Source organism: Lepidothrix coronata, unplaced genomic scaffold, assembly GCF_001604755.1.
Source record: "Lepidothrix coronata isolate B3197 unplaced genomic scaffold, Lepidothrix_coronata-1.0 Scaffold59, whole genome shotgun sequence".
In the NCBI taxonomy this organism is placed as follows: Eukaryota; Metazoa; Chordata; class Aves; order Passeriformes; family Pipridae; genus Lepidothrix; species Lepidothrix coronata.
Window position 1 is genome coordinate 3,021,155 of NW_016690239.1, and position 25,083 is coordinate 3,046,237.

Sequence of the window (25,083 nt, forward strand, 5' to 3'; positions counted from 1 at the left end):
CTGTGTCTCACCTAAAATCCACTGCGCAGGCTCGAAGGGTCAATGACCTTTCCCAAATCTTCGCTCATGAAGACTGGCCATTATATACTCTTTTTACATACTGAAAATATTTTATGAATACCAGATTTCAGTTTCTTTTTTGGTTTTTTTTGAATGTGAGGTCTTTGTGAAAAGAAATGAAAATCAGGTAGTCTTGAGCCACCCAAATCAAACTTTAAAACGCAAACAGGCAACACACTGGATCAAAACTGATACTGCGTGGGATGGGCTCCCTGTGTTTCCTGCTGTCTGAACCTGGGACTTCGGATGTTAACATCCATTTAGGGTAAGGCGTGTGCAGTGTGCTGCCCAGACCAAAAATAAAAAATACATCATTTACAAAGTCAGGAATTCCTCTGCATGGGATTGACCCACAATAGGAACCATTTAGGCCTCTGAGCCACAGCACAGACATCTGCTGTTTTAGCTGCTTAATGTTAACAGTAACAATTCTCCCCTCTGCAAAGCAGCACTAGAGAGCAAACCTGCCAGGGGGTTGTACAGCCATTTGCTGGGAGAAGAATTAAATATAAAGATTTAGGGTTTTTGTTCTATGACAAGATTCATAGGTGAGTACTTCAATAGTTAAAACACTTTGGTACCGTCTGCTTCTAGTCTCGCCTGTTTGGTTCCTCCCACTCATCTTCCTGCCCCTGAAATTGCAGCAGTTTGCTGTAAAAATAGCCTGGTGCTGGATCTCCTTAAGGAAATGACAGCAAGACTTAACAAGGCAAAGTGGTCTATTTTCCCTAAAAATTAGGCCTCATTTTCTGGGATGATTAAGTTCAAATGAAAACCCTGTGAACAACGAAATCCCAACTCTAATTAACCAAAACCTTTATCCAGAGGTATACATCTGGCACTGAAAACTCCAGTCTCTACTGTTGCAGTATGATGAAGTTTAAATTGTTCAAAGAAAAATCTCAGAATACTGTAATATCAACAGAAAATTTTAAGTGGCACTAACAGTTCTAGGATCTGCATGACCCCAATTTTGAAACAATAGGATGGATCCTCCTTGAAACAAATGATCCACTAATAGAAATTGCCTTCCTCGAATAATTTATAGTCTAAAATAATCCAAATTAAAATGTTCATGTTCCATCTTCATTATTAGCAAAGTGTCTCTATAGGGTCAATGATTTAAAAGACTGAGGGGAGCGGAAACCATTCTTGACTGCTGAACAGAATGGATCCTTAGTGGTGTCCTGCTATGCATCTCTTAAATAGAAATTATGTTATATAAACTGGATTATAATAGATTATTTTGAGAAGAGCAAGACAAACTTGCCAAGTAAACAAGTAGCTGATCCTTTAGAGCTTCCTGCAATGATGCAGTGGATTCACTGCAGATATGACAAGGCCCTGTCTATGTTCATGTATTCCAGAAAACTGTTCCTAAACCATTTTGCTATTTTTTAAGTATGTCTTTCAAAGATGTACAGCCTGCTCATAAGGCCATGAAGGCAGGAAAAAAAAGAGAGCAAAAAAGATTCCCTGAATAAAACAGAGCAGAATAAATTGCCAGCAAAGACAAAACCAGATCCAGTGCCAATGTTCAGTTTTCTCTGTGTTGAACCTCTGAAGTTTTCAGGTCAGCAACTATAATTATATCTTTCAAATTGAGATTACACATGCAACACAAACATTACATTGGAAGTGGTGCAAATCGATTTGCTGGATTTAAGTTTCCTTTACAAGACAGGTGTTCCCAAATTAGGTTAGTGCAGGTATCCCATAATAGATACAAATTTTGCTGCATATTACATCTAACAGGACTAGAATCTAAACCAGCCCCATCCACCTGAACAGTGAAGGACTTTGGCTTATTCCTAGATCCTAACTGCATTGCATATTTTCCCTTACATGCAAAAAATCCAGGAGAAACGGTCTTGCCATAGGTTATGTTGGCCAACTTCAGTCATTGCAACACGGTGAACCCAGATGTAACATTTGTAGTAAGTTACTCCATTTATCACATCTAGTATTTCCAAGACTTTATCTTTTGAAGGTTTTATGGTATCTGTTCACATTTTGATGGACTTTCAACTTGAACATTCACCAGGTAAGCTGGAAATAACAACTGTGTGTATGGTTTAGATACTGAAAATCTACAATTACAAATGCTGAACAAGTTGACATAAGTTTGACAACTCATCAGGCTTCTTACAGCTTTACTATCATCATTCACAGGTTACAGGGGGAGATTATTTGTCTGGTTTTTTTTGGTAAGCTTTCTTCTTCAAAAGGGTGATTGCAAGTCCTTTTCCAGGTGCTATGTGCAGTTCATGTTTACGCCAGCTCTTTTTACTGAGAGTTCAGGTATCACTTATTTCAACTTCAGATTCATTTGTCCATCAGCTTTAACTGTCATTGTTGTTAAAGATGCTGACAAAGGGCAAGAGTTGTTAACATGTCAGTATTAAACCACTGAGAATTATTAGGAATCCAACCTATGGAACATATGAAATTGTATTTTGGTTTGATCTGTTTGAGTTTAATAATTGTTCTTGCCACTCAAATCTTCCGTTGCCAGTTCCTCCATGCTTTCTGACATCCTTAATATCAATTTCGATTTCCTCTCCAGGGGTGAGTAGTGTTATTTACTAGCTACTTCTTAAGTGATTCAGAAAAAATTCACTAAGTTATCCAACATAAGTTGCGCCATTGCTTTCTCTACTCACTTATCATAACTTGCTTATTTGATATTATTACTTTTTCAGTAGTTAGCAGATAACATACTTGGAAATACTGTTATTCAAAGCATGAAGCACTTGTAGAATTACTCTTCTAGTTATTACTGCTGTTTGTTCCTGCATAATGCTTTAAAATTGTGGTTTTCTTGTCTCTTAAATTATGAGTTTTATCTGGACTGTGAAAAGTTGTTCTAACAGCCTACTGTTCTTGGCAACAGCTTTCACCAGAGTATTAGCCACCCCCCCTTAAGAAATCCTGGGTCTGGGGACACCTTAATAATAAGGATCAAGACTGTGAAATTGATTTAAAACCAAAGAGAGCAGATCTCATATTCCTTCAAGTATTTGTCCTGCTGAACAGACACACTGCATTATTTTATAGGAATCAACTTTAAATATTGTAGTCCACCAGGGATAACAGAAGTCACAAATAAAGTCAGGTCACTGCATGAGCAGTGAAACAGATTTCCTTAGACAGATAAAGATGATAAAAAAAACCTGGATGCAAGCAATCAAACTGCTGAAGTAGAAATCAAACCATCTTACTATGGGACCTACAGAAAGAAACCACAGGAACGGTTTGCTTCTGAGAACTCCCTTCTGAACTCAGCTTCAATAGCTCTTCAGCTATAAAAAGATTCTATCGAAAGCAAGTGGGATTAGTGGGATGATTTTATGTGATGAAAGCCAGACAGAGCTGGTTTCCTCCTGTACTGCTGACAATTAGTCCAGTTCACAAAGACTAGTTGCTACTCAACAAGACACCTAGCAGTAAAAACATTCCTCATCATGACCATCCAGATGTTAAATCTCTTATTACCCTGGACACCTGCCACCTCCTTCAGATGGAACAATTGATGCTTCAGAGATATACAGGAGAAAAAAAATGATTCAGAATCAGCTTAAAAGACTCTCAGATGCACAGGCAAAAGCAAATTTTGCTATCACATGAATGAGAGGGTACTTTTCACCCTGCAGGGAAGGCAGGCATAAAAAAAGCATAGAAATGTGACAGACCTAGAGGGAAAACCCTGTAAAGTCAAGTACAGTGATGCTACTGATGCCAAACAGAGAGAGAGAGCCCTCGGGTAGGAAATGAAGAACAATTGCCATTCTCAGAGCAGCAGCCACCAGCTCATCCCTTCAGCTGACCCCTCCAGCACCACAACAGTCCAACTTCAACAGGGCACACGTGGCATTGAAGCCTTTACCATTTTTCCATTTTTCTGTCTCCTGGGAATCTTCTGTTGGCAACAACCTACCTTCCTTCTCTAGGATAATATTTTGACTAGGATTGCAACAGATAATCACAGAAGTACAAAACTCTTGGGTTCTGAAAATATTTTGATAAAATAATGTGGAATTTGTAGACGAAGAAATAATCCATGTCACTTGGCTTCCCAACTGTACATAAACTTCTTGCAAAGAAGGATGACCTGCTATTGTGCTACTGACAACTGGAGGTTCTGATAACATTTTCTATTATTCTTAGCATCTTCCTGAGCAGAAGTCCTCTAAGTATTTACTAAAGCAACCACGGTTTCTCAGCATGAACTATCAGAAATTTGCTGTCCCACTAGCAGTGTCTGTTCATTGAGTTGTTATCTTACTGCACGCTCTCCATCTAGTTATGTCATGCCAAAATGCCAGAATCTGTGGAATTATCGAAAAAATAATGTGGAGGCAGCCTGTGAGTAGTTGAGGCTACTGTGAAGCAGTGAGGAATTTCTTGAATCTTGGAGGTGAATTTTAGTTATAATCAAATTTTTCTCATAAAGGAAAGCCAGATACAGAAGAATTTTAATGCCTTCCTGCCTTTGTCAAAGTAGTAGGTTTTTACATACCTAACCTTCCAGAACTGCACAGAATAAATTGTCAAATTTAAAGTTCTCCCCTTATAACCAATATACTACTTGCTGCACTGAATTGTTCTTCCAATCTGGATCTAAACAGCTTTTTTTCATAGCATCCACAATTGTATCCAGCAACATTTGACACAAGTCAGACAACAATAATGACCCATTAATCTATTTCCATGTGACTCAAAATTTGTTGCTTTATAAAGTGTCTTCCCTTATAGACACTAAAAGGGCTGCTAAAATTGTCTTCCAGTTTTAACAGGTTGGTGAAACTTCAAATACTGAAGCATCAAGCCAAATCGTTCTCCATTTTTGCAAGTACCCTCATTTGCAACTTGCTAGACCCCTTGAAAAGAAATATTTCAAATCAGAAGGTGTGTCTTTGCTTTGGCACTGCTTGTAACAGTTTGTTCAGCAGATTGTTACCAACTTTTCCAGACGCAGGTAACGTAACTAGTCTTTATCCACTGTGTAAATGATAGGTTGAATTTGATGCTAACGCAGCCAAATGAGTATTTTAAGGACAATGTGCTTTTATTATTGAAAGAACTAAGAAACATGTTATGAATTTAACTGAATTTGCTTAGAAGCACCAGTTGCAGCCAGAAACAATAGTTTTCTTATGGTTATGGACTTTGAAGCCATGTGTGGTTCTGAACTTTGCCACAGCAGATGGAGAAGAGGTAGCTACCTCAACAGAAATCCCCAAAACAACTGTGAGTTTAATTATGGGGCAGTTTAAGATGTGGCCTCCAAAAAAAGCCAAACTTGGCCTAAATCACCAGATGTAGAACTCTCTCCAGTTTAAGTGCCCAAATAGTTAATTCAAAGCAGCAGAAGAATTGCTCCTTTTCCTCTTCACAAGAGGAAGAACTTGGCAATTAGAATTGTGATGATACTGGAGACTTCATGCTGTGCTTGGGTTTTGTCAGTTAAAATCCATGAGAGTCTTTAGCTCAATACTATGAGCACTCATATAAGAGAGAAGTTTGGCTCAAATGCCCACTGCAACAACTACTTGGACATCTTATTTTGTTGCTGATGATGCAAAATGCATTGCCTCTCAAGAGAGTCAGAAGACTTGAATTCTGCAATGGAATTCAAACCCAGCTCACCAGGAGCTATGTGGGATATTACATTAATTCCAGCAACAAGCCATCTATTTGCTGCCCAGTTCTCCAAAAACAACAGGGGCAAATGTAGGAGTGCACAGAATAAAACTGTACAATTAGAGTACTGTGAACAGCAACCACCTTTTCCTTCCTCAGGTATGAACAGAGTCATTCTCATGTGTCTGTGGGATTAGACAGGTGTTTTGAAGACTTCACTCTCAAACTGAGGGATCTGCATGACCTACATATGATCTAAATCCCATCTTAGATATTCATAACCTCTCTTGGACCTTGGTCCAGAGCAAGGTCTTTATACTTCAATAAGCAACTGGAAGAACTATTGATTACATAAATATATGCAAACTGCTAAGGGTGAATGTTTCAGAATATCCACAACTGGACTGCACAGTAACTGAGTTAAAACAGACAAAATGAAATGTAAAACTGACTTAGGAAAACAGTTAATCTCCAGAAGCAAAAGACCTAATAAATTCATGACCTTTTACATATGGACCATTTCTCATATAGATGTTTTCTTGTTGGCAAAGTAAAGAGCTTGCATTTGTCAAAAATAAGAAATCTATTTTACAAAGGCATATAAAGTATAATGAGTATGAACTCACAGAGTCAGACTTCAAGGCTGAAACTGTTGCTTGGGCATACAAGAGATATCACAAAATAAGCACCCACCTCCCCAAACCTTATGCTTTCAGGTTTCATGGTAATTCAGAATGTCTGCCACCTGGCTATTGTTTTGCTGTCTACCTTAGTGTTCTTCCATACAAGCAGCAAATCCCAATCAGTCTGTTTTTGCAACACAAATGCATGAGATTAGTGACTGCAGGAGCAAACAGAATCAGTTTAAATCCTGTAAGACAAGTGAATGATATTACTTCACAAGTATGAAATCTGAGATCTCTGTGCCTTTAATTTAAAAAACCTGTACCTAATAATCACATTAAAGTCTGTTTGGCATGCCAGACAGCTTTTACTTCCTCTGTTATTTTTACAATTTGAACGTCCTTTGTAGTTACTGAAATTAATTTATGCCTTTCAGCAAATATTTTTTTTTAACTTTTTTATCTATAAAGGTTGGTATTGTCAAATACAATATACTTCTATAATTCACATCTAAGTGCTTTTTCTCAATTTTTGAATTCAGTAAAAGCTGACAATCATTATTATAAATCTTTATAAGGCTTAGCATTTGTCAAACCAAACAATATAATTTTAGCAGAAATAGTAGTATTGCAACTCCATTCATTATTTATACTATGTTGTAGAGTGTTCACAGTGCTTAGGAAATTCAAACATAACTTTTTTATTTTGTTTTAAAAGGTCAATTATTTCCTTAAGTATTGGCGGATAGGAATGAGAACTAACCCTGGAGCAACAAATTCAGCAAGGAAAATGGGTCAAAGAACAGATGTTTGGAGGATGACAGAGAGCAGTGGTACAGGTAACCAGGTCAGCAGGCAGGAATCCTGATTAGAGTTAACTGAACTCCATTTCCCTTTCATAATCAAAATACTTGAAAACCTAATTTATAGCACCAGCCAATTGCAATAAAAATTTCTTAAAAAGCCATAGAAGCTTTCAGAAGTGAAAGCAATAAGATTTCATTGTACTAAGACAGCTGAAAACCATCTTTATGGGAAAAGGTTGCTAAATTCCCAATATGCACATATTAAAATGACAATTAGCAATTTAAATAATTTAAATAATTAAACATACTGATAAAATGAGCACAACTTAACCTCATCTATTTTGGGTTGATTATTCATTGGCTGTTAAAAGATGTCTTCCTGAAGAGAGACAAGATAAACATATCCTATATTTAACATGACAGCAGTTAAAGTAATAACCCTTCTTACAGTATGTCTGTACCATGGTTGCAAGCTTAACCTCTCTGAACTGAGGAGCACAGGAATATGCTGCAAAGATATTTATGCTGGTATCACATGAGGCAGCATAAATAGAAACAGTAGAGCTGAATGAGCTCAGGGGCACTGCCGTGTGGACATTTGTTCATTGCTGGATTTTGGCTGGCACTTTCCCAGCAGCTTGCATCACATCATGTGGAGGTACAGGTTTGGATGGGGAATCTTGTAGACATACCCATATCATGGGCCTTACAGTAATCCTTATTTGGGCTGTATTTTGGGAAATAACAGTTAGCAAACTTAAATGTCTACAAAATGCCAATTTGAATACTAGTAGAAAAGAAAAAAAACATGAAGGAACACTTTATTAGGAATTACTGAATTTCAGAAGTCAAGCTAAATTATATGCAGGGATTACAAACCAACTATGGTGACTATCTGGCTTTAATTTTACATTTTGAAAAGTGAGTTCACACATGCTTCCAATTGTAGGGGAGAGTTTGTTTCCTCCCAGATAGCTTGCACTTGCTAGTGTAATCACAGATCATATGAAGAGAAGGACCTAACCTCAGGCAGAACCACTACACTGATGTTGTTTCTTGAAGATGTTTGTGTAAGTTGTTCTTTAAGACCTGCAAATACAGAGACTCCATAGCAGCCTATTCCACTGCTTTATCATCTCCACTGTAATTCTTTGCCCCTCAGTTTCTAACTCTGAAGCCTGTGATAAAATTTTGCCCTCCAAAAGTAATACAAGTGCACAAGACCCTTCCTCATTATACTTTTCATGTAGTTGAATACTTACATCCTCAGTTCATATTTTTTCAGTTCAATAACATTAATTCCTTCACAATCTTTCCTTGTAGGTAGCATTTTAGGAACCTATTATTCTCTTGATTCTCATCTGGACTCCTTCTATCAAATGACACGTTTAAGCGCAATACTGAAAACTAGTCACAAACTAAGGATGTAGTAAGTTAAAACAACACCATGAAGCTGAAAAGTTCAGAAAAGCCAGGAACACTCTCCTAAAGTCACTTCACACTGCTTAAAAATTGCCAGTGGGAATGAATGTAGTTGGACATAGGAATTTATTTCTTTAAAAAAAGAAGGAGTTTAAGACAATTTAAAATAGAATTTCTTGGAGGTGGTTAGAGGGAGTGAATTTCACTGATTCTCTTCTAGTATATATGAATGGTTTCTGCTTATTCTTCAGAAAGTATTGAGATATTTTTCTAACCTTTATTTTGCTGGAGAAGAAAGCTTTGAGATAGAAGCAACAATGGAGACATTATTTTGGACTGGATTACTTTGAGCTGTTTTTATTAACACCTGTTTAGCTAATCTACTGTTAAAAAGGGTTTGAATGCTTAAAATCACATGGAAACAAGCACATTGTACCTTCTCAGTCCTTTCTATTATAGTTCTCTAAGTGTGAAAGGAAAACCAACCCTTACTGCTCTTGATGCTTTACAGGAGAAGAAATGAGAAGAAAGTGATCTCAATTTTTTTAAAAAGTATTTTCTGTATTAGCAAATGTCGGAAAAACAAATTCAAATTTGCCCTGGAATGTTTTTCTTTTTTAGGATCTAGTGCATTTGCTAGATAATATATACTTCAAATTCTCTCTGGCTTGACTCTTGTTAAATCAGCTGTAAGCAAAGGATTCCCAAACTCGGCTGCACAAACTATTTCAAAACACTGCCTCGTACACCAAAACTTATCTCCTTGCACTGCTCCCAAAGGAAACTGTGAGCAGTTGTTTGGGCAGCAAATGCTGCCTGCACATGCAAACACCTCTTTTACTGTGCTCAAAGTTTAACAAACCCAGAAATTTTTCCTGCAGCTTTAACATAACATTTCTTATTCAACTCTGGTAATGCCCAAACAAATAAGAATCCTTGCTGCTAATTTAGATGCTATTCTATGTCACCTTCAACAAATAAAAAGGATAAATTGTACATCTTGTTCAACAGCTGAATGGATATATCTGAAGTAGTTCGCAGTTTCAACGTTTCTAGTATTGATGCAGTAACAGCCTGAGATCCAAAATGTTTTCATGAAGCTTTTGTTTCTGTTTCCTCTTAATACCTAATGGCTGCAACTCTGGGCTATGTGATGATAAACATAGCAGAAACTCTAATCCAGTTTGTGTTGGAAAGCTGACCTTGCATTATCAGCAGTCGGAAATTTTAGAGAAGTAAAAACTTGTGTGGGGAACACATTAATCATATAGTTGGAGGTCACTGAAAGTAAAAAGGACTACACTCAGACCTTTCTCTACACAGAAAAATCCTTGAAAATTCCTTTTTTCATACAAGAAAATGACAACTCTTAGAACAATCTCATCTCTTTCATTTCTCTTTCCAACTCACTGAAACAAAAGAATATGTTGTTGAAGACCTCTCACCTACTTGAAGAAGCAAGTGAGCTTTGTTTTTTCTTGCCAGTACTGGATGTTTGCAACTATGGCGGCCAAATATATTATGCAAAGTGTTCTTAATAAAGAGTGTTTTTACACCCAAGTCAAGGAATAAAGCTGACAATGGGTGCAAAAGGCAATGCTAAGACAGCATTAGTTTTGTGATGGGTATATGTGGAACCATTCCACATGTCTGTATTATCTGTATCAAGGTAATTAACCAGATTTTCCAAACCAATCCCAAAAGATCTTTCCCATGCACACTGTACACTACCAACACATAGAAAATATTTTTGCTGTTAATATCTGCTCAGTGAAATGTTGCATCTTTTTAATAAAATCATTCCAGTTCAGTAGTATGAATACTTCAAGAAATATAATAAACAATACTAATCAGAATAAACCTTAAAACCCTTAATTTCATTGCATTAGCAGGTTAGTAACTTCTTGCTTACATACACTTTTTTTGCAAATAACATGTTGTTCTCAAATTAGAATGCAAATGGCTTACTTTTTGGTATATGTAACAGAACTGTATAGATGCATTAAAACTTTAAAAGTAACTTCTAAAAATATCTTTTTGTAATTATATCAATAAGGAAAAAAAAATTTAAGTACACAAATTTCCCAGGAGGCTGTAAGAGGTTACATGTCACTCTAGCCAGTGGCTTTGTTTCCCATTATTTAAGATAGTTTCTGAAATATAATAAAGAACATCTAATCTCAAAATGTACATCAACAGATTTAAACATTATTCTCATTAACCCCTACAGAGGCTATAAAATAGGGTCAGCTGAAAGGGCTTTCAAATGGTCCTCAGCAGACACTACATCATGTTCTTGTGATCTATTGCTTGGAAAGGAAAAGTCTTTTACAGCCTAGCCCCTAAGGGTTTTAAGATCATAACACTTAAAATCCGTAAGTACAAGCTTGCTTTGATATCTGGTACAATACTATAAAATATGAATTAACAAGGACATTAATCATTTTTACATGATATAATTATTAAGCATGCCATAATCCTGAAAAAGGCAGTGAAATAGTATCATATGTATTACTCGTTTTAAAATTTGCAAAGATATTTCAGTTTAATTAATGGAAACCACCTGTCTAAACACCATGAGCTCATATGCATTTTTTAAGGACTGGCTTGAAACAGAAATGTAATCTTTAACCAGTCACACAAACATTCACTTGCAGTGAAAGGAGGTTGCTACAAAACCTGCAGCATATTGTTTTCTGTTACTGGGTTGCAGTAGCTGAAGTTTGTAAGCACCAGAATCCCCCATCCAGCTGATCAGTTACAGCTGTTAATTGTGGAGGGAGAGACTGGCTGACATCTGCTTCTTGCATAGTTAGTTAATGGTTCACTTCCAGGTCCTAAAAGGATTGTAGCTTCTCTCAAAAGACAATGTCGGCCCCCATATATGTCTGCCTTCTACACTGCCTGTCTTGTTCTGGTTTGTCATCCTCTACACAATGCAAATCTGAGTGAACTCACATCTGCCACTGATCGACCCAATTCGTGAGCAATCTTTTCCCATCGACCGGGGGTCCCCCCTGGGAACTTAACCATACTTCTTGTCAGCTGGCTTAGGTCCTCCTCTGTCCATTCAGGTGCCTGTAAAACATTTGTAAAACATTCATTACACTGGGATATTGGACAAATATTTGCAAGGTAATATACTGAAAAAAAATCTCTTTAAACAAATTAATCTAATATTGTAAAAAAAAAAAAACAACAACAAACCCAAAACAAAACAACTGTGTACCTTCTCCCTCTGCTGAAAATCCTGAACACTCAAAAAATGCATTGTGAGTAGTATGTAGACTAACACATTTAATTTGTCTGAGCTGGAATACAGAAACGCAGAGTGCAGTGAAGACTCCATAATCCAAAGGAAAATGGCCAGTGACCTGCTGCACCACTCAGACACACACAAGCCCATGGGGCTGGACGGGATCCATCCAAGGGTATAAGGGAGCGGGAGGAAGTCCTCGCTGCAGAGGTCCCTTCAACCATTTTACCAGCAGCCCTGGCTCACTGCAGAGGTCCCAGCGGACAGAGGGTTACAAAATGTGATGCTCATCTACAGGAAAGGCCAGAAGGAAGATCCAGGGAACCCCAGGCCTGTCAGTCTGATCTGGGTGCCAGGGAAGGTCATGGAGCAGATCAACTGGAGTGACATCACACAGCATGTGCAGGACAAACAGGGGATCAGACTCAGCCAGCCTGGGTTTGTGAAAGGCAAGTCCTGCTTGACCAACCTGATCTCCTTCTGTGACAGAGTGACCTGCTTAGGGGATGAGGGAAACATTGTGGATGTGTCTACCTGGACTTTAGTAAAGCCATTGGCACTGTTTCCCACAGCATCTCCTGGAGAAACTGCCTGCTCATGACTTGGCTGGGTGTGCTCTTCACTGGCTAAAAAACTGTCTGGATGGCCGGGCCCAGAGCGTTGGTGAATGGAGTCACATCCAGCTGGCACCTGGTCACCGGGGGTGTTCCCCAGGGATCAGTGTTGGGGCCAGTCCTGTTTAACATCTTTACTGATGATCTGGACAAGGGAATCGAGGGCACCCTCAGTCACTTTACAGACACACCAAGATCAGGGGGAATGTTTGATCTGCTGGTGGGCAAGAAGGCTCAACAAAGGGATCCGGACAGGCTGGATCGATGGGAAGAGGCCAATGGTAGGAGGTTCAACAAGGCCAAGTGCCGGGTCCTGCCCTTGGGTCACAACAACCCTGTGCAACTCTACAGGCTGGGAGAAGAGTGGCTGGAAAGCTGCCCAGCAGAAAAGCACCTGGGGGTGCTGGTCAACAGCAGCTGAACATGAGCCAGCAGTGCCCAGGGACCAAGAAGGCCAGTGGCATCCTGACCTGTATCAGCCATAGTGTGGCCAGCAGGACCAGGACAGTGATTGTCCCTCTGTACTCGGCACTGCTGAGGCTGCATCTCCAATCCTGTGTTGAGTTTTGGGCCCCTCACTACAAGAAGCACACTGAGGTGCTGGAGCGTGTCCTGAGAAAGGCAACAAAGCTGGTGAAGGGTCTGGAGCACAAACCTGATGAGGAGCAGCTGAGGGAGCTGGGGGTGTTCAGCCTGGAGAAAAGGGGAGACCTTATTGCTCTCTACAACTACCTGAGGTAGGAGGTTGTGGTGAGTTGGGGGTTGGTCTCTTCTCCCAGGTAACAAAGTATAGAATCAGAGGAAATGGCCTCAAGTTGTACCAGGGGAGCTTTACATTAGATATTAGGAAAAGTTTCTTCATCAAATGGGTTTTCAAACACTGGAACAGGCCGCCTAGGGAAGTGGTGGAATCACCATCCCTGAAGGTATTTAAAAGACATCTGAATGTGACACTTAGGGACATGGTTTAGCAGAGGACTTGGCAGTGCTGGGTTAACAGCTGGATTCAATGATCCTAAAGGTCTTTTCCAACCTATGAGATTCCATGATTAAATCACAGTTTAAGACATAAAGTTTTAGGCATTTAATTGGATATGTAATATTTTTTCAGCAAAGACAAAATATCTCAATTTTTACATACTAAAAAAGCCTCTAAATAAAACAGAACAGTCATCTTAGCTTTTTGTCACTGTTATCATCCAGTGTTTTAGAACTCTGGCATGATCCAGGAATGAAATCTGTTGATTCTTAAATTGCATTAAGACTATTAAAAACAACCCACCCCCGTCCCTAAAATGCAGTTATGCCACAAAACCAAACCGGATGCTCCTACCAACCAATAAACAACAGATATAAAAATGTTTTGCTCTAACTACATGCCAATCTGTTAACAATAACTGTCTTCATAACGGCCAAATAAAAGTGAACAAAGCAAGGAATACACAATTAGAGCAGTTTAAGGCATGAAATCGTGCTTGCCTCAGAAGGCAAGACGCAGTAACCGTCTTTGACATTTGCAGCATCTTTGGCAACGACCACAGAGCCAAATCTTCATTACCATCACTAGTTTGCCATTTTATTTATTTTTAAGGAACTCTTTATGACATACCTCTTCTAATCACTATTTCCGATAATGAACAGGCACATATCAAGCGGTTTGCATTACAGAGCCATCAGCACAGAACAACAGTCAGAGGTGAGTGACCCCAGGGACCATCTCCACAACTACAGCAAAGCTTCTCCCTGACACTAATCCTGCCTGTCATTCTCCCACTGTGCTCTAACCACACTGACATCCGCCTGCCGCACTGCAAGCTTAACGGGGCCCTTCCTGACTTTTTACTGTCTCCCTCAATCAATGGTTCAAGCGTGCTCTTTTCACCATGTCCAAATGGCAGCTTCACTCATAATCAAAGTGCATTGCTCCTGTTAAAGGGCTTCCCGAAAGGCTTCACCATTTGCATTCATTTGCAAAGCAAACTACTTTTATTCACTTTGTTCTGCTATCAAGAGTGTTCCCTGAAGCAGATAAATTGGCATAAATACAACCTGCCACTTAAAAGACAGTAAATAATAGCCAATAGTAGCAAGGATTTTATCAATCGTCCTGGTTTGGATCTATGTAGTCCTTTATTAAATGCTGAAAACCTCAAACATTCATAGTTTTTAATATAAGAATAAAATTAATTATCTATGATGCTTCAAACATAAGATGCTTAAACAATGTGTGTGTATGTGAGAAATCCTGCACATTCATTACATGCATTATACAATTACACTCCAGCCTCCATAAGAAATGATAAATACACAGAAAATCTTCCAATTGCACAATAACCTTATTAATTTTACTATTTTAAACAAGTTGATATACTCCATACGTTTATTATATTATACTCCATGTAGATATATTATTTTTAAAAGAAAGATTTGCAGTACTTAATGTTCTACTTATAAAAATTTTATCACTGTAATTTAAATAATGAATTCTTCTATGAGTTTTGGTTAAAAGCCTTTTGTTTAAAAATTAGTCAAATTTCATACCTCATAATTAGCCTTAATATGCAGTTTACTGTAATTTTCTATTTAATTTGTACTAAAACATGGGAGGGGTTGTTGGTTTGGGGGAGTTTTTTCTCCTTTTTTTTTTTAAGTGCATTCTCTTACCATATCCAAAGCATATCTAAGCAATTACACATGGAAATCAAGATGATCTTTTCAGTGATATACATATGTTGGAAGCTTTCTGGTAAGTTTTATTTTCAGACTTTTTTTGTAAGCTCACAATTTTGTGCTCACAATTTTACTACTCATTTGTAAATATTACAGAACTCCTAAGGTTATCTTCCTAAATAATGGACAAAACCTACAATCATTCTGCATATCTGTAGTTAATTACACAGCTAATTCACAGCACAACAATTCATTAGCTACATTAAAATATCAACTTCTTAATCTTATTTCAAGCTGACAACAATTTTAGAATGTGAAGACCTAAAACATTTATAAATTTGGAAAATCTTTGAAAAAGCTTTTAGAAAATGAACTCCCAACAGCAAAAGCTGTAAAAGAGCTTTTGTGAATTTGCAATTCCTCAGCAACAGTTAATTGTGTCTTTAGATGCAACAGCACCTACTGTGATCCAACTACTACAAGCAGCTATGAGGGTGGTCATGGTGTGAATGTATTCTCCCTGTTCTAATCTGTAGCCAACTGTAACTGTGAGAGTCAAATGAATGCATAAACATACTGCTTTGTCACCTAAAACCATGTGTGTCCAATATTACTGAAACACTGGGCCAAAATTCATCTCTACAGTAAAGCAATGGAAGACACCACATGGTGAGGGGACAGCTGTTGTTACTATACAAGCATTCAGATTTTGCATCAAAAAAGCCCCACTCTGGGATTAACTCCCCATACTGAATATAAAATTAAAAGTACAGAGTTATGGTCTACAGTCTTTAAAATGAAAATAAGCTACAAGTGTAGATATAAAAGTTTCATACCATTCCCATAAGTAACAACCCTTTAACACGGTTTAGTGTGCATAGCTGGCAATGCTGAAGGATTAGTTCACGCAAACCACTATGCACCTTTCTATAGGAAAGAAACATCAATGTGGCTTATTGTTTAGCATCACTCCTACATGTGCATCTGCACTTAGCAATTCCATCCCACTTCATTCAGCATGACAATTTTACACTATTAGGATTTTTGTAAAATGTGAGCGACATTAATTTCAATTACACTAAAACCAAATTTTTAAGACAACAAAGCATTTCTTGTCAAGAAAAGTCTGACTTGTTTAGATTTGTTAACATTAATAAGTATAAAACTATATATTATATGTATACTTTCATTGATAAAATTGGAAAGTGACTGGTATTTGAGAGTTTATAAGGAAACTTTTAGAGTCATTTACAGTGCCTTGACAATATGAGGTAATTTCATTTTTTTAGACTAAATTTTAGCTTTAGGTAATTTCTTTCTGTCATCAGTATACTGAAGATTCAATTAAAATCACTTCTGTAGGGAAGTTTGGCTAAAGTTTCAATATAGCTAGAACTTTATGCTACACTTCATCTAATTTTGGTGGTTCCCTGATTTGAGCACATCTAGTCCATGATCTTGCAAATAAAACATGAGGCAGCATCTATTTAGAAATACCTGTCCAAATATTTCTAGACCAAGGGTCCTAGTAAAACCCTGGACAATTTTGCGAAACAGGAAATATTTAACCTACAAGATGGTGGTGCTTCTATGCAGTAACTAAGGAACAGAATGTAAAAGTTCTCCTGATGCAATTTCTTGCTCATAATGTATTTTTATTACAATATTCTTCTATACTGTTACAGTTTCTTGGTTTACCTATAAGAATTCTGAAGTCGGTCTTGTTTTATCAAGTCCCATTTGGCACTGGGATCCAGCTGTTGCTGAACACAAAGGGTCTGCCACAGTTCTAAAGATCTCTTGTGAAGCTCTCAAGATCTGCTAAAGGATATTAATGATCCGAACTTATATTCAAAGCCATATGTTCATATAACCCTTTGGTCCTTCAAAGCTCTTACTTAAATCCAACTTCCACTAGCACTGTTTTTATTAAGTAAGCCAACAAAAACAAGGACAGCTAAGCTGTTTCAGAGCAATGGCCAAAGCAGGCCAGTAAGCTCATCATTTGTGCTCAGGGAGTGCAGCAGCAGCAAACTTTGTGATAACAAGAAAGGTTATGTTTATCATAAACAGTCCCATCCTGCTCTGAAATAACAGGGACCATATGCACATACAAGAGTAAGACAAAGGCAAGCATATAGGTTACCTATGCTTCCCCTAATATTTTCCTGGACACCAATTATTTTCAGCTCAGGCAATAGGCAATTTGTCTAGACTGATATATTTTATCTATTTAGATTTATCTATCTCAATGAATCTGTCTTTCAAAGATTTTTCCAGTCTCTTGTGAAACTATGTAAACTTTCTGGATTTGCCACTTCATGTTCATGAGGAGTTGCACACATCTGCTACTCATTATACAAGGCACCCGCTTATTTTGTGTTTTGAACCTGGTTCCTGCTAGCTTTAATGACACCTGCCTCTTGGCTTTGAGAGAATCACATCCAAATAGTCTCCGTGTCCTGACTTCCATGTCACTTACAACTTTGTTCAAAATATCCCTCCATAGTATTCTCCTGTAAGTTGTCTCTTCCCAGCTAAAGAGTCCTAATCTACTCAGCTGTTTCTCCTGTAAAAGCCATGTAATGCATAATGATGCCTTTTTCCATCATAACCCACTGCTTTGAAATGAGGTACCAGACTGCACAGAGCAGGATTAATCTTAAATTATACAGTGGAATAAGAACTCTTCCACTTGGCTCTCTATTCTTTTCTTAACAACTTCTAACATTTCATTGATTTACCAATGAGATCACCTTCTTCCTGCATATTTTTTTAATCTTTCTATGAAGCCCAGAGGGTTTAAGGCAGGTCTTCCCATCATAGAAGCAGTGTTCAGGGCTCCATGCAGATCATATTTACCTGGTGCTCACAATTTCTACTCTTTATATCAGTTTTTTGTTAGTTTTCTCTAAAGAGATGTTAGATGTACAGGCCTGTAAAGGTCCACGAGTTCCACTGACAATAAATACACAGAAACCAACATTTCCCATTCCAATTCTCAGACACCCAAGAAAAGAAACAGTTAATTGAATTATTTAATCCTTAAATTTTCTTTGAACTCTTGGTTGCATATATTCTGGTCCCAGTAACTTGAATAATTTAATATTAAACAATACATAAACACAGGTTTAAAAGAAAAATATTTTAGAATTTTTCAAAGCAACTGTATGTAAATATGAAGATACAAGTAATTGTCCTCTCTTATAAAGTTGTCAAAATAATAACCTAACCATAATCATTTTTTGTTTATACTATTCCTCAGACAGGAATGTCTTTGCCATTAAAAGCATTAAAATATTAAACAATATACATAAGCTGGCTTTCTACACACATTCAGTTTCTCACTTCTTACCATAGCCTGCTGCCTTTTTATTTCTCTATCCCATAGTTCTGCCCTGCTCTACAGCTCCAGAAATAATATAGGAGGGAGAAGGCAAAACACCCACCAAAAATAAAAAACAACAAAACCCCCACTACTAGTAAGCCATGTCATTTCTTTACTTTCTAAACACACAGCTGAGGACAATTCCTCTGCAGTAGGAAAAGACAGAACTCCTTGGAGAGATTTTTCTAGACCTTGCCTGTTTGAGAGTGGGAATTCCACAGACATTTCAATTAGTGCTTCCTTGAATAATTCCGTGTTATCCCTTGCAATTCACTGCACTACAGACCATTTCCAGTACGTACCAGTTCCTTGCAGACACACATGATACTCTTCTAGGGACATTTTGCAATAACCAAAATGTATGTTTCCTATTCTTGACAAGCATTACTCTAAAGATCTTCCATCTTAACATTACTTTGTCTCTATAGAAGTCTTGCTGACAGAACCTGTCAAAAGTTTTATAAAATCCAAGTACATTGTAAAGCTTTAATAGTAAGGCATAACTTTTCTTTAAATTCCCACTGACTTCTTAGTATTATTTTTTAATTGGTTCTTCTAATAGTACCATTCATTTAATAACTTAAAAAATTACCCAGTATGGAATTCATACCAACCAGTCTGTACTTCCCAGAATCCTCAAGGAAGCTCAAAAATTGGTATCCTATTTCTATCTTTCATTTCAAGGCTCATTAAAGTAATTGCTAAAATATTAACAACAGTATTAAATGCGTTTGATATTAGAGTTCTTTTTAGGTCAACGAATGGTGAAGACCATTGTTCCAAGAAATTTGTTATTTATCATCCTCAGATGAATGCTTGAATCTAAAACACTTTGTGGTCTTCAACATATGATGTCAAAAACTCTGTGAACTTCCTTGTAGTAAACACGGGTGAAAGGGATTTTTGGTCCTAGCATCTTCTTGAAACTGCTTTATATTTTGATCATCCAATATTTCAACAAAATCCTTGGGGGAAGTAATTTTTTGTTCTTGGGCTTACCTTATTTTGGATGTGCATAAGTCTTTCCCTTTCTGAAGCTCTTCACTACCCTCACTCCCTCACTTCTCAGTCTGAGACAAGAATAACTTAACTCCAGTAAAATGGTTATATTTGAGTTTCTTCCTCTGGTTATTATATTGATTATTTACAATTCTGACAATTTTTTTACCTTCAAGCAGTATGTTAGCCCATCCTAACTGCATGTCAACAAATTATCTGTAAGCATTAAAAAGACATAAAAAAAAAAATCCAAGTTTATTTTGAGAGTTTAGGCATATTAGAAACCAAAATGCAAATATGTCCATAACCATATAATATCACTATAACAGGCCTCGTATGTTTTTTTTTGAAAACAAAACCATTTGCAATCTATTCAGAAACATCAACTAAAATACTTATTTATGAGTACATTTCACAGATAATGCAGGTCCAAAAGGACTTCCTCATTCCTAAGATGTGCCTCTATATAAATATATATATATATATATACATATGTATCCCTTACTTAACCTCAGTATGAAGTGAATAATAGATTCTCCCACCACCACCTTCAGCAGCATTACATGGTGCTGCCAGGCTATTCCTAGATTTAAAATAAGCCATACCTTAAGACTGAAAAATTTCTGTTCAAACAGACAAAAATCATGGAAGGAGAAGGAGAATTAAATATAAATCAAGTTAAGAACCAGCTACATGAAACAGTAAGACAATTTTTTAAAGTTATGACTATATTCAGAAAGTTGCAGATACTCAAAAAATAATATTAATCAGTCATCTGACAGAAAAGGTGGCAAACAATGACTTAAAAATGAAGTACAACATGTGCTGTATACTCACAAGATGATTGCTACCACACTACATTCATTCCAACGTCTCTGGCTTTCACTTCTAACCCTTAGCTTTTCTGTGTCTTCCTCCCAGACCAAGCAAAACTTTAATAACAAGTATTTTCTCTCATGAAGGTCACTCTCTGAGTATCAGTAAGATACCACTTCCAACCCTTCAGTCATTTCTACAGATTTTCTTTATGTCTATTTTACATCTTTTTTTCACATAAATCCCCAAATTACAAAAAGCCTTTCAAAGCTGCTTTTTCCTCCCCCTTCCTACTCATTATTTATTCCTACTTCAAGAATTCAGAGCCCAGAGCAGTTTTTAATACTGTCTTTAAAAGTGCTCCAATTACATCATCAATAATGTGTAGAGGAAGGCAATGCTAAACCATAGTTTTCAAGTTTTGCAGAACAAGAACACCTCAAAAAACATACCTATGTTACTTTAATAAAAATATTTTCTTGTCAATAGAGTTGAAATTGCTCTAAAATAATGACTTGTTAATGCCTAGCCATTGATATGAAATAATAATCTGGTTAAAGCTTTACCACCTTGGAAAAACAGGAAAGGTAAAAAGAATGAAAACACTTGAGTATTAAATTGTAAAAATCTTTAAATATATATTTAGAAATATATAGAAAAGTGAGTATTTTTTATCAGCTGACTGTGGGCAGCATTTTGGTAGCCAAGGTAGCCCCTGTGGAAAGAAGTGAGGACATGGCTGGCTCCAGTAGCTCCACTGCAGGAGACAATGGAGCCATCAGCCAAGCTCCCAGGCACCTCTGGGAATGTATTGAAGAAAGGGCCAAGTGCTGCACAGCAGTCTGGGGGAAAATGTGAGAAACAGCCCTGCAGATACCAAGGTGGGAGAAAGAGGGGGAGGAGGTACTCCAGGCAGCACAGCACAGACTCCCTGGCAGCCTGGGAGTCTACTCCATGGAGCAGATATCCACAGTGCAGCCTGTGGAGGACCCCACACTGGAGCAAGTGGATATGCCCTGAAGGAACCACAATGCATGGAGGACCCACACTGGAGCAGGTTTACCCTGAAGGACTGCAGCCTGCAGAGGACCCACACAAGCAAGGAAAGTGTGAGAAGGAATGAGTGGCAGTGAGGAACTGTTACAGACTGACCATACCCTCTGTGCCACTGGGAGTAGGGAGGAGGTAAAGGAATTGGGAAAGGAGCAAAGTTGAGCCTTCAATAGGAGTGGGAGGGAGGTTTTCTAGGTTTTATCTTTATTTCTCATGATCCAACTCTATTTTATCTGGCAATAAATTAATTTTTCCCAAGTCAAGTCTGTTTTGTCTGTGACAGCAATTGATTAGTTGATCTCCATGCCTTTACCTCGACCTACCAGCTTTTTCATGTTATTTTCTCCTTCATAAAATATAGAGAGTTGAGAGTACGGAGTGAAACAGTGGCTGGGTAGGGACCTGGCAGCCAGCCTCAGTAAACCCACCAAAGAATTATGAAGTACCAAAATAAAAGGCTTGTAGCTAGGAAAAGTTTTGGGGAAGAGTTCTTTGGTGATCTCCACTCAAAATGACATGAACAGAAGATTACCAGCATCTACAATTGCTGCTGTTGGTTACAAGAGCACAAATACCAGTTTAAAGTAAAACTCTGCTAGTAATACAATAGTCTGCAGATCTACCTCCAGAAGAAATAAATATTAAAAAATTGGTATCTATTGGTATAATGTAACAAATTGGCTGAATTTCCTACACCAACTAATGATAATTTTAATAACAAGTTACTCCCTCAGTGATTTAGGTACTTCTGAAAAAAATTATTCACATTTTTTCTGGTTTTTTACTAGCTTATAAAAAGGGAAAATCTTCCATGGATGTTTACGTTCTAAAGATGTTATTGTCACCTCTTTTCAATGGTAGAACATATTGGTTGCCTTCACTTAAATGCTGAAGCCCTTTCACGATCACAAAGGTTCAAAGATATTACAGATAAAAATGGCAATTCCATAAAACACAGATAAAATGAGCATATATGAAAAGGACACAAAACCAAGAAAAAAGTTACTAGATTGTAAATGTCCTCATTTAAAGTTAAAGAACAATTACTCCCTACACAGTCCTCAAATAGTATCAGAAGCCTAAATTAATTAACTAATGAAGTTTCTACTCATAGTTTTCTTTAATGAGAGGTGTTTTGAACAATCATTTCTATTTCCGTTTTCCTTGATCAGGAAGATATAGGACATAACATATCTGATGAATGTTTCTCTCTGTATAATTTCTTTCAGTCAATTAAAACTGGTATCACCCTTGCATTGTTTGAGAACAGGATTAAAGTCATTGAGTAAATGCACACCACTTAATACAGTACAGAATCACAGGTTGGCTGAGGTTGGAAGGCACCTCTGGAGGTCACCTGGTCCAACACTTGGCTCAAGCAGGGCCACCCAGAGCTAAGAATCTTAGCTAAGTTTTTAATGACCGTGACCAGACAGTTTTTGAATATCTGTCTCCAAGGAGGGAGACAAACCTCTCCGGGCAACCTGTGCCAGTGGTCTGTCACTCTCACAGTAAAAGAGCATTTCCTGATGTTCAGAGAGATGCTCACACCTGTACCCATTCTTGTATCCTGAGCCACAAAGCCCTGTTAGAACAGTTAAATTTGGGTGAAAGTATAAGCCATTTATTGATTAGGAAATCTTTAATGAAGATAAAAACATTTTTCAAAGTTAAATTTCTTAGAAGTCTACGTGGTTTGAGGGAAAAAAAGGTATCTATCAAACTCAGTGTAGAAATGCATCCAAAATCCTGTAACTCCTCCCTGCAGTCACAACATACACACAGAGGCACAGCTTCCTATAATCTGCTGTTGCACTTCTAGTAAATTTGAGTTTTGTTTTCATCCTTCCTACGGTACGAGGGGTGACATTTCACGAGTGATCAAGCAGCGCATGGTTTGGAGTGTTTCAGTGTGAGCACTACATCGGGGAATACTATTCCTAAACCACAACACTGTTCTGTGATGACCTCTCCAGCAATTTAATTTAATAATTTAATGATACTAAGAACTCTTCTTGGTAGCAAAGTTTCTGTGTCCTCACCAAAATGAGATATATTCAGCATCTAATCGAGGCACAGATCACTGCAATACCTGAACTTGTTAAACAGAAGGAAACACAGCTAGATGTCCTAATGTTCACTCCAGTCCTAAGATACAGGATTGAACACCAGAAAAAGAAATGGTATTTTAAAATTCTGGTTCTTTGCAAAGATTGGTACGTCTTAAGAACTTTATGAATCTGGTAATACAATTGGGATGGCATTAAATAAAGTGTGTGAAACTTTCAATTTATATGTAAGCTGGAAGCTCATCAACTGCAAGTGATATAAAAAGAGATAGATTTACTTAATCATGAATGGTTTTCTGATCCTGTTCACACTCCTACAGCCAGTTACATGAACAGAACAGTTCCACACACAGAAGTGGGATGTGAGCACTCAGGTATTCATTTACTCTAAGTTTAACCTGGACAATGCTTCAAAGGTGATTTTCAGCATGCTAAAAGGACCTGGAGGGACTTGGGCTCAGACGGGAAAAGAAACTCTTAATCCATTCTAATAAGGACCTTCTTCCATAGCAAGTTCCCTCTAGTATTAACATAAAAATACATTAACTAATTGTTTGCAATGCATCAACTCATACACTGTTTTCTTTCTAAAAGAAGGAGCTAAAGCCAAAACTAGCTTTAGTTAGTCTCTAGCAATACACACCTGAAAAAGGGCACTGCTCTACAATACATGTTTTCACACTTCAGGTTTTAATCAGGTTTTGATTCTAGATTTAATACAAAGCTTTCTTTAACCTATAGCTATTTATGCAACCAAATACATGTGGGGGTGTTTCAAATACCACCTACATTATCATAAAGCAATCTAAGTATTCCTCCTTACAAAGTAGGTGGTTTTCAAAAACATGAAAAATAATTTGAATTGCAACATATTTTTATGGCTCTTGAAATTAAATTGTTCTGTCATATTTACACAAAACCCAGGTAATTCTGTCTTTTTTTGCTTGTCATTACAGCAAACCATGGGGGGGAAAAGGTTATTTCTTACCACATTCTCAAAATCAAATCTACTTTTGCATCACACATGCCAGAAGAAAAATGTCAATTAAATGGTTCATAAATATAACACTAAAATTACTATTTAAGTCAATGTAATTGAACAGAAATTAAAATGTAGTTTTTAATTGCATATTACAACTTAAATGGTAGCACTTAGCAGAAAGTGTTAACTCATTTATTTTTTAATTGTTAGCTGCTTCAAGGCAATTGTTTTAATGCAGAAAAAAGTGAGAAGCTCTTCAGTAAATTTGATTGTAGGACACTCAGGCATGCAGATCAAATAAACTATAGGTTGAATAGGTAATTAGGTTTGGCCTGTGATACATTAATGTGGAGACCAATTCTCAAAGAAAGGGAATAAATGTTTTTAATTTAATTCTCTCTTTAAACACCACTCTATTTGGATTCTTAAATGCAGTTTGAAAAGTATTTCCGTTTGACAGAGAACATGAAATTGCAAATCTTCTACAGTACATAGGTGAATGAATGAAATTTTCAGGAGAAGAATTTCATAACTTCCACAAACTTCAGTAAAGAAGTGCTTAGGGCAGTAAGTCCTCCACAGATTGCAGGTGGCAACTTTTTTCATAATTACTTGATACATTAAAAATCTTTAGCCATGCCAAATTCACTGGAGAAGATGAGCCCAAAAGCATGAAGATACA

The 25,083-nt window shown here is 37.3% G+C and overlaps 1 protein-coding gene across 1 annotated transcript in view; it reads right to left on the minus strand.

Annotated features, from left to right (window-relative positions):
- The window catches only part of DNAJC1 (DnaJ heat shock protein family (Hsp40) member C1), a 108,048-nt gene that overhangs the window by 3,516 nt on the left and 79,449 nt on the right, over window positions 1-25,083 (minus strand). The window contains exon 9 of the mRNA XM_017817062.1: window positions 11,513-11,632. Within this exon, the coding sequence (XP_017672551.1) occupies window positions 11,513-11,632 (120 nt within the window). The remainder of the gene's footprint in view (window positions 1-11,512; window positions 11,633-25,083) is intronic.